The 11,915-nt window shown below is 37.7% G+C and overlaps 1 protein-coding gene across 1 annotated transcript; it reads right to left on the reverse strand.

Moving 5' to 3' along the window:
- Window positions 1-358: 358 nt before the first annotated feature.
- Window positions 359-11,791, reverse strand: ddx43 (DEAD (Asp-Glu-Ala-Asp) box polypeptide 43). Its single transcript, XM_058651915.1, has 16 exons — window positions 11,437-11,791; window positions 11,195-11,250; window positions 5,528-5,645; window positions 5,201-5,332; window positions 4,921-5,002; window positions 4,278-4,437; window positions 3,841-3,959; window positions 3,613-3,723; window positions 3,386-3,527; window positions 3,147-3,247; window positions 2,839-2,926; window positions 2,505-2,632; window positions 2,184-2,293; window positions 1,920-2,058; window positions 1,330-1,417; window positions 359-1,023 (listed from the first exon to the last, which is right to left on the reverse strand). Exons 1-16 carry the CDS (start codon window positions 11,759-11,761, stop codon window positions 880-882), a joined length of 2,043 nt encoding a protein of 680 aa, XP_058507898.1. The 5' UTR covers window positions 11,762-11,791; the 3' UTR covers window positions 359-879.
- Between the last annotated feature and the right edge of the window lie 124 nt (window positions 11,792-11,915).

Consider the following 11,915-nt stretch of genomic DNA (forward strand, 5'->3'; position numbering starts at 1 on the left):
TCAGAATGACATTCATTGTCTGACAACTTGTTATAAAATCATAAAAAGCCACACTGACCTTTCATTTATCATGGGAAGAATAGGACTAAATTTAACCTAAAGCCACAGTTTATGGGAAGTTAAATAGAAAAAAGTAACTGCTGTGCTGGTGGAATTGAAAGATTTTGTGTAGTGTGTAAAATAACCTGCATGAGTTTTATATTTTCTCTTCAAATGTGTCAGTGAAGTTCCTGTGTTAATTTTAACACGTTAGTGCATTTGAGGTAAGTTAGTTACCTCAAATGTACGAGTGTGTAGGAATTAAATAACACACCTGTTGGTTAATGGTTAAGATCACAATATGTTTTAATTCTTCTTCTTTACAATTTGCATCAATCTACAGGTTTGTTTCTTGCTGTTCCTCACATCTCTTGCACAGTTAGAGCAGCATTTACTGTCCATATGCAGACAAGGTCCTGAAGCTGATTAAGGTCAACAACTTGACTATTTTGTACTTTACAGGTGGAAATGACAAACATTTGCCTTTAAAATCATCCAGGAGGGTGGATCAAATAGTGCAAAGCTGAGTTAACCGTTATTGTATCAAAGATTCAGCATTTCAAGTTACCAATTCAACATACACAACAAAATACTCAAAATATATCTGCAGCAGTTGAATTATAAACTGTAAAAACCGTGCATTTCAAACATTAAAAAAAAAGAAAAAAAAAGCCTTAAATTATGTTAATCCAGCAAAAAAAATATAAAGTTCAATTAAATAAAATTGGCATTTTATTTAGATTATGCACCATCATGTTAAGGGGAAAAAAAACAACTATATTCCTATTAGAACGCCAAACAGAAGGAAACACTATGCCGACATGTATGAACAATCATGTATTAGTGGCCCCAGTCCCTGCCTCCTCTTCCTCCACCATCTCTCCTCCCCACTCGTCCTTGTCCTCCCCTTGGATCATACATATCCTTCTCCCTCTTGTGCTTCTCGTATCTTTCTGCCATAAGCACCAGCTCATCAGGGACCTCCTGTAATTTGATTCACAAAGATTAAATGTCCTGAAAGCTTGCTAAACATTTTGTTTAATCTGTTCACACACACACACAAACAAAACAGTGGATTCAATTACACATGCTTCCTACATGAGTACACTGTGTTTCAGTGTTCAACTGAGGAAACGGGACTTTGTACAGTATGAGGAGAAGTGAAATAGTATTCTATGGTTTATTCGTTAAAAATCAGATCCCCTTTCTCTGCTGTAAAATTACAATACAGGGTAAACGCCTGCAAACATGCTCTATTAATATTTGATTTACTAGAAAGTGTGTGCTAACCTGTCCTGAGCGCTCCAGGATTGGGATCAGTTCAGGGGCCATCCTCCAGTTTTCCCTGGTTACCAGGGTAACAGCAGCACCTGAACGCCTGGAACATGAAAGCATAAACATGACCAGTGAACCCAAGAGCAGCCAGATACTGACAGGGATTTTCAAATCATGTGATCGCAGAAGAATGCAGAACAAATGCTGTGTTCGTATTACCAGGCTGAAGTGACTATTATCTGAATCCCATCACCAATTCTGATTTTCAAATCAGTTCTGTCACTTCAGTGTTTTGTCCTAGATCGTATCTCTGTTATGTGGCTAAGTGACGTGTACGAGGCGAACAATCAGATCAGAGGTCATGTCACTTTTTTGCCAGCGGCACAATAAACCAACAATGGAGGTCGTTGTCCCCGAAAGCTAAATCTCACCTACAAATCCCGGTGATTGCTTCAGTGTTTCTGAATTTCCCCCAATGGATCAAAGTACATCGCATAACTTTTTGATGCAAAACAGTTGTACTTAAGTGAACCATCAGATTGGAACTAAGCGGTAATCTGAACAAAGTTACCTGCTTACAGACATTCACACACACATACACTTACCCAGCTCGGCCAGTGCGGCCGATGCGATGGACGTACTCCTCTATGTTACGTGGGAAGTCAAAGTTAAAGACGTGCGTTATGTCATGGACATCCAGTCCTCGAGACGCCAGGTCTGTGGCAACCAGGATACGAACCCGACCTGGAAAAAGATTTTTCAAAAACTTGTTACTCATTCAATGGTTAAATTTGATCTTGAACTGGCATCAATGTAAAGTAGCACTGGCAAACTAAAACCTTTAAAAACACAACAATCCTATCACATACTGTCTTTAAAGTCCTTGAGGGCTTCTTCACGGTCACACTGCTCACGGTCACCATGGAGACTCTGCACAGCCAGACCCTGCAGACACATGTCACTCGACAGGTCATCAGCCCTGAGATTGCAATGAACAGAGACAAAAATATACACAGGACAACGTCAGTGCAGTCTCTCCAAATAATTATGACTGTAATGGCCCCATTATATTTACATTTTTATAATTCTAGTTTGCCAGCAATAAATGGAAATACATAAGTGTGTTTTCTTTAGTCAGATTTTAACTCCACTAAAAGAACTCCCTTGTTTGGAAGTCACATCTAACTCACATAATCTTCTTGCCAACAAAGATGAGGACTTTATCGTCGGGCAGCATGTTTCTGATGAAGTCATACAAGTAGGACTTTTTCTCTTCTTCAATGACGATCAGCACGGTTTGCTGTACAGTGTCAACTGCCTAAGACCCAGAAAAAAAACAAAAACAGTGTTTTAATAAAGTATTCACAATCTGATAGTTTATATCATAAATACAGGTCACCATGTTCCCTGAGGAAATAATAAAAAAGCAGAGAAACCGGAAGGACAAAGACGCGTCACAGACCTCTGTAAACTTGTCAAAACATCTGATAAATGACTGCATTTACCAGACTCATTTTGACTTACCGCCAAGTCAAGGGTGCCCACATAAACCATCATGGGATCCTTGAGGTAGGATTTGGATAGTCGTCGTACACCAGTTGGCCAAGTGGCACTGAAATGTTTTAAAATCATATTTCCATAGTAAGGCGTCATATTTCAACTTTAATGCTGCAATTGCATTTTCTTCAAATTCCACAATTAATTAAATGTCTTTTCTCTATTAAAAGAACTCATTTTTCAAGCATGTGGATGTTTTTTATGGTGAAGATCTGCACTGTACTTATGTCCTCAGATCCTAATGGAACCACCGTTCCTTATGACTCGATTCATACCTGGTCATGACCGTCTGTCGGTCTGGACGAATGTCCAAGAGAATCTTCATAATTTGAGGTTCAAAGCCCATATCGAGCATCCTGTCAGCCTCGTCCAGCACCTGAACCCAGTGGACAGAGAAGAAAATCTCTTTTAAGTAATGCAGCAAGAGCTGCAGCAAATTCACAGATGTAGCGAGACATTTGATGATGTTGCTGTTCCCATGACATCCATTCTCACTGCGACACAAACAACTGACCAGATAGGTGACGGAGGCGAGGCTGATGAGTTCGTTCATCTGCAGGTCATTTAGTCGACCTGGTGTGGCGATAACTATGTCCACCCCACTCTTTACCAGGTTGATCTGGCCTTTCCTGTCCCCTCCACCATAGATACAGATACTGAGAGAAGGTAAAGATAGAAAAAAATAAAAAGTCATGGTGCTTCTTTAGTGCGGTTGATTTGTGATTCATGAGGCTGCTGGACCTTTTGTAGCCTTTATAGCTGTACTTCTTGCATTCAGTTTCAATCTGCAGGGCCAGCTCTCTGGTTGGAGTCAGCACCAACATGCCTGGACCACTGCGCTCGTTCCTTGGTCTAGGAAGGAAGAAAGCACAAAAAGAGCTCGACAGTCAAACAGTATATTCACAGTTTGGGAAATATGTCGTAAAAGGTCATGAGAAGTCTTCAAAGTAAGACCTCTCCTGTACTCACACAGGCTGTCCGTCCATGTGAATGAACCCTGGCAGCAGGTAGGCCAGGGTTTTCCCTGTTCCTGTCTGTGCAATGGCTATCAGGTCGTCCCCGCTCAGCAGCACCGGCCAGGCCTGAGACTGAAATGAACAAACAATTTACTGGATAGGAAAAAGTTTTACACAAAAATGACAACTAATGAACAAAAGACTGTCTGTCATTGCTCCACATTTGATCTTATGTGACTATTATTTATGATTATCATGACTTTTACAGGACAAAAGGCAATCCATTTCCTTAACTGATAAATAAATACTACTTAAATAGTAGGGTTCTCCTATGGTTACTTTCTTCTATTCACTTAGAAGTTTATATTGCATAACCTCTGACCTTAATGTTATGACCATATACTTTCAAAGTTTGATTGGGGGGGTAAATTAGAGGTGCTTTGCTCATACCTGGATGGGGGTTGGTTTGACGAAGCCAACTCTCTTAATGTTTTCCATGATTTCTGGATAAAGCTCAAAGGCCTCCAGGAAAGTGCAACAGGGATTGAGAAAAGGCCGCTTCTCCTCACCCTCTTTCAAGTCGTCGACAAAGATATTGTTATTCTCCTTCCTGCAGAAAAATTAAAACAGCCAAAAATGAGAAAATAAATGAAGGGTTAGAATGGCAACTACAAATGCTGCTGCTGTGCTGGCAAAAGATAAATACTATGTTTCAGAAATCATATTACAAAATACAGTTATTAATCCTAAAAAATTATATTTTCTTGTTGGTTCACAGGTTGGATGTAGAATATCAATTCAACATATTAATCATTTAAATCTAAAATACTGTGACACTGACAGAGGATCCTGATGACAAACAAAATCAGATAATTTTCCATTTTCCCCATAAATGTCGACTCGACTCTAAACACACTTATGAGACAAGGACAATTGAGAATTAATGATGTTTAAAGGGTACAGCCTCACTTGTTCAGATGACACTGAAGTTATTAAAAGGGAGGCACAAATTATTTGTTTCAGGCTGGAGAACAATTCCACTTTATGTAAAAACAAAAAAGGCAAAAAAAAGGTGTTATCACTTCAGATTTACCTCCATTCTCCGACTTCCTCTGTTGTACGCATGGACACACACTCGTTCTCCATGTAAAACTTCTTCTTCATGGGTGGGAGGTCTGAAGGTAGTTGTAGAGATTACAGAAATAGTTTAAAGCCATGAATGAGGTCCAGTCATTTTTACAAATGAAGTTGTTACAGGGATGAACTAATCAACACAAACAGTGGCAGACAAATTATTATTTAATTTTTACTCCAAAAGCATTTTGCTGCACAAGGCAAATATGCATTGAGTGTGGGTAAAATACTTTACTCACCCTTCCATTTGAGCTCTTCATACTTGTCCTTGTTCTCTCGGATAGCATTCCAGTCTATTGTTGCACGAGGCTGGGTGACATTGGATGCCTTTAATTGACTGGAAGACCAGACTGAGTCACACCTGCCACCACCTTAGAAACAGATCAGTAAGCTGCTGATTCATTATATTGGAGAAACTGACAGCTAAAGCAAAATCAGTTTGTCATGTTAGATTCCTTTATGGATTTAAAAAGTTCATGCAATATTAAAACTATGTGAAATATGTTCAACTTCCAAGAATCCTTTTAAAACGTATTTTTTTGGGGGAAAATAAAAAAATATAGTACCATCGTGAAATCTAGAGCCGCCATCTGCCACCAAGTCTTCAATCAGTTCCTTGGCCTTCTGCTGGGCAGCGGGGGACCCAAAGATAACCACCTCACCTTCATAATCTCCCTTGTTGACCTAAAAGACAACCCCAGTTACATTCAGCAGTTGATAATAGGAGATATGGGATCAGCTTGGTTGGCTCCAGGCCCGGTCTCTGAAATGACAAGTATCTGCAGATACAGAGTACTGATCCAGTACTTTGTACTTTTTTTGACTGATTTTGGATGACATACTACACTATGATTTTTTGACTGATTTTGGACGACATACTATACTATGATGTTTAAGTCATATTTTGGATGACATACTATACTAGGACTTTGACTGATTTTGGACGACATACTATAGTATGACTTTTTTGAACTGATTTCGGACGACATACTATACTATGATGTTTAGGTGCCATTTAGGACAACATACTTAGTATGGGTCCACAAAGTTGGTGTAGTGGTTAGTACTCCTGCCTTTGAAAAAACAGATCCGGGTTCAAGCCCTGGCTGGAACAAGTGCCCTCTGCAATCCTGAGACGTGTAGGTTTCCATTTGGACGACATACTATGAATTTTGACGACATACTATACTATGACTTGTTTGACTGATCCCGGAACGACATACTATGCTATGACTTTTTTGACTGATTTCGGACGGCATACTATACTATGACTTTTTTGACTGATTTTGGACGACGTACTATATTATGACTTTTTTGACTGATTTTGGACGACATAGTATATTATGACTTTTTTGACTGATTTCGGACGACATACTATAATAGACGTTTTTGACTGATTTTTGAAGACATACTATAGTATGAATTTTTTGACTGATTTTGGACGACATACTATACTATGAGTTTACTGACTGATTTTGGACGACATACTATACTATGAGTTTACTGACTGATTTTGGTCGACATACTATAACTTTTCTGACTGATTTTGGTCGACATACTATGACTTTTCTGACTGATTTTGGACGACATACTATGACTTTTCTGACTGCTTTTGGACGACATACTATTAGTATGACGTTTTTTGACTGATTTTGGACGACATACTATACTATGACTTTTCTGACTGATTTTGGACGACATACTATAGTATGACTTTTCTGACAGATTTTGGACGACATACTATACTATAACTTTTTTGACTGATTTTGGACAGCATACTATAGTATGACTTTTTTAAACTGATTTTGGACGACATACTATGACTTTTTTGACTGATTTTGGACTACATTATGGTATGACTTTTTTGACTGATTTTGGACAACATACTATACTATGACTTTATTGACTGATTTTGGACGACATACTATAGTATGACTTTGACTGATTTTGGACAACATACTATACTATGACTTTGACTGATTTTGGACGAAATACTATACTATGACTTTTCTGACTGATTTTGGACGACAAACTATGACTTTTCTGACTGATTTTGGACGACATACTATAGTACGACTTTTTTGAACTAATTTCGGACTACATACTATGGTTTTTAGGTGCCATTTAGGACAACATACTAAAGTATGGGTCCGCAAAGTTGGTGTAGTGGTTAGTACTCTTGCCTTTGAAAAAACAGATCCGGGTTCAAGCCCTGGCTGGAACAAGTGCCCTCTGCAATCCTGAGACGTGTTGGTTTCCATTTTGACGACATACTATACTATGACTTTTTTGGCTGATTTCGGATGACATACTATAGTATGACTTTTGACTGATTTGGGACGACATACTATACTATGACTTTTTTGACCGATTTTGGATGACATACTATAGTATGACTTTTTTGACTGATTTTGGACGACATACTATAGTATGACTTTTTTGACTGATTTTGGACGACATACTATGCTATGACTTTTGACTGATTTTGGACGACATACTATACTATGAGTTTACTGACTGATTTTGGTCGACATACTATGACTTTTCTGACTGATTTTGGTCGACATACTATGACTTTTCTGACTGATTTTGGACGACATACTATGACTTTTCTGACTGATTTTGGACAACATACTATAGTATGACTTTTCTGACAGATTTTGGACGACATACTATACTATAACTTTTTTGACTGATTTTGGACAGCATACTATGACTTTTGACGGATTTTGGACGACATACTATACTTTGACTTTTGACGGATTTTGGACGACATACTATACTATGACTTTTGACTGATTTTGGACGACATGCTATCCTTTGACTTTTTTGACTGATTTTGGACGACATGCTATCCTTTGACTTTTTTGACTGATTTTGGACGCCATATTATGGTATGACTTTGACTGATTTTGGACGACATATTATGGTATGACTTTGACTGATTTTGGACGACATATTATGGTATGACTGGACTGATTTTGGACGACATATGGTACGACTGTGGACTGATTTTGGACGACATATGGTACGACTGTGGACTGATTTTGGACAACATAATATACTATGACGTTTTTGTCATATTTTGGACGACATACTATAGTATGACTTTTCTAACTGATTTTTGGACGACATACTATAGTATGACTTTTTTAACTGATTTTGGACGACATACTATGACTTTTTTGACTGATTTTGGACGACATATTATGGTATGACTTTTTTGACTGATTTTGGACAACATACTATACTATGACTTTGACGGATTTTGGAAGAAATACTATACTATGACTTTTCTGACTGATTTTGGACGACAAACTATGACTTTTCTGACTGATTTTGGACGACATACTATAGTACGACTTTTTTGAACTGATTTCGGACTACATACTATGGTTGTTAGGTGCCATTTAGGACAACATACTAAAGTATGGGTCGGCAAAGTTGGTGTAGTGGTTAGTACTCTTGCCTTTGAAAAAACAGATCCGGGTTCAAGCCCTGGCTGGAACAAGTGCCCTCTGCAATCCTGAGACGTGTTGGTTTCCATTTTGATGACATACTATGACTTTTTTGACTGATTTTGGACGACATACTATAGTATGACTTTTTTGGCTGATTTCGGATGACATACTATAGTATGACTTTGACAGATTTTGGACGACATACTATAGTATGACTTCTGACTGATTTGGGACGACATACTATACTATGACTTTTTTGACGGATTTTGGATGACATACTATAGTATGACTTTTTTGACTGATTTTGGACGACATACTATAGTATGACTTTTTGACGGATTTTGGACGACATACTTTAGCATGACATTTTTGAATGATATACTATAGAATGACTTTTTTGACTGATTTTGGACGACATACTATAGCATGACATTTTAGACGATTTACTATAGTATGACTTTTGACTGATTTTGGACGACATACTATAGTATGACTTTTGACTGATTTTGGATGACATACTATAGTATGACTTTTTTGACTGATTTCGGACGACATACTATAGTATGACTTTTTGACTATCCCGGACAACATACTATAGTATGACGACTTTTGACTGATTTCGAACAACATACTACACTATGACTTTGACTGATTTCAGACAACATACTACACTATGACTTTGACTGATTTCAGACGACATACTATACTATGACTTTTTGACTGATTTTGGACGACATACTATAGTATGACTTTTTTGACTGATTTCGGGCGACATACTATATTATGATTTTTGTCATATTTTGGACGACATACTATAGTATGACGATTTTGACTGATTTTGGACGACACACTATAGTATGACTTTGATTTTGGACAACATACTATACTATGACTTTTTTGGCTGATTTCGGAGTACATATAGTATGACTTTTTTACTGATTTTGGACGACATACTATAGTGTAACTTTTTTCACTGATTTTGGATGATGTACTATACTATGACTTTTTTGACTGATTTTGGACGATGACTATAGTATGACGTTTTTGTCATATTTTGGACGACATACTATAGTATGACGTTTTTGTCATTTTAGACGACATACTATAGCATAACTTTTTTGACGACATACTATAGTATGATTTTTGTCATTTTGGACGACATACTATAGTATGACTTTTTTGACTGATTTGACAACATACTATACTATGACTTTTGTGACTGATTTTGGACGACATACTATACTATGACTTTTTTGACCGGTTTTGGACGAGAAACTAACTATGACTTTTGACTGATTTTTGACGACATACCATAGTATGACTTTTGACTGATTTTGGACGACATACCATAGTATGACTTTTGACTGATTTTGGACAACATACTATACTATGACTTTTTTGAACTGATTTTGGACGACATACTTCACTATGACGATTTTGACTGATCTCGGAAGACACACTATAGTATGACTTTATTGAATGATTTTGGACTACATACTATACAATGACTTTTTTGACTGATTTTGGACGACGTACTACACTGACTTTTGACTGATTTCGGACGACAAACTATGGTGTTAAGTGTCATTTAGGACAACATACTATAGTAGGTTGGTGTAGTGGTTAGTACTCTTGCTTTTGAAAAAACAGTTCTGGGTTCAAGCCCTGGCTGGAACAAGAGCCCTCTGCAATCCCGAGATGCGTTGGTTTCCATTTGGACGACATACTATAGTATGACTTTTTTGACTGATTTCGGACGACATACTATACTATGACTTTTTTGGACGACATACTATACTATGACTTTTTTGACTGATTTTGGGCGACATACTATACTATATTATACTATGATGTTTTTGACTGATATTGGACATACTATACTTTGAATTTGGACAACATACTATAGTATGACTTTTTTTGACTGATCTTGGACGACAAACTATAGTATGACTTTTTTTGGATGACATACTATATTATGACATTTTTGTCACATTTTGGACGACATACTTAACGATGACATTTTAGTGACTTTTTGGACAACATAACTAAACTATGACATCTTGGACAACATACTAAACTAGGTCATGCACCTGTTCCTCTCCCAAACCTCTGAGAAAAAGAGAAATATCATGTTTTAAGGTTGTCAAAATTCAAGAACGGTTGATGATAGAGATAACATTTTTGGTTCGTGAGCGTCAGGAGGCTTTCAGCAGCTCCCACATTTAAATTTCTAAAACTGGTGTGAATTGACAGAGAAATTACAGTTTTAAAATCACCCTCGTCTTGATTTTTCCAAAACTATGCTTGTGTCTATTCCTCTGTGATGACTGACTTTTGGCAGTAACAGTTTGCAACTGTTGGAGCCCTTGGTGCAATTAACAATGTTAAACAACAACAACAACAACAACAACAACAACAACAATCTTGATAATTAATAAATAAGTTTCTTTTACAAAAATATAAATACTTTCTTTGCTACTTTATGACAGTAACCTGATTTATTTCCTGTGGACAAAACAGCAGTGGTCAGCGTCATTTTGAGGTTTTGGAAGCATAAATCAACTTTTTACAACATTAATGCATTTTGTGGCCAAACAATAAATCGATTGAGAAAATGAACAGACCTAGCCATCTATTACATATCACAACAAACTTGCTGATACAATCACAGCTTTAAAAGGAATACGCATTATTAATAAACAACATGTTGGATACATTTCTATTGTTGCTATGGCAGCGGCATTTACATTTTATTTGTTGGTTTTTGCTTACCTTGATTCTTGCACCAGAAGTCTCTTGAAGTTCACGGATTTTGGATCCTCCGCGACCTTTAACATGAACAATGTATTTATTGTCTTATCTTAAATTCTCTATCAGAAAACACACGTTATACACACACACTCTGCTAAGGGCAGTTGAAAGGTTTCAATTTAGCACAGTTAGCTAACACATAAGTTAGCTTGAGCTAGCACGGTTATTATGTGTCTGTGGAAATAAACTGCTTACAAATGTACCTATGATTCTCCCAATCAAGGTTGTTTCCACGCTGAGAGTCACGGATGGGGAAAAGTCCGAGTTTTCATTGCCGTGGCTCCGTTGTCCCGGGCCTCGGCGCTCTGCGCTAGGACGGTCATTGTCTCCACCTCTGCGATTCCTGTACTCGCCGCTAAAATCACCCCTTTCTCCCCTCGAGGCTGAAAACCTGCCTTCCCTTCTTATTTCGAATGTGTTTTCCCGCGAAGGATCACCACCCTGAAACCTCCATTCAGGAATAGCAGTTACCCAACCAACGTTTTGACGAGCTGCACAGTCCCCGTCTTCCTCTTCCCAGTCAGACATTTTAAAATCGCCCTCCTACACACCTGACACCTATTAATGTGACGATGTCAATTACAACGGCGCCGCCTTCACGTTCTATCTGAAAAATTGTAATTATCAAAATCATTTTTTGTATGTTTCTGTAATGTTGAATACACCATTGTCGAAGCTCTTT

This window comes from Solea solea, chromosome 15 (assembly GCF_958295425.1).
Source record: "Solea solea chromosome 15, fSolSol10.1, whole genome shotgun sequence".
NCBI lineage: Eukaryota > Metazoa > Chordata > Actinopteri > Pleuronectiformes > Soleidae > Solea > Solea solea.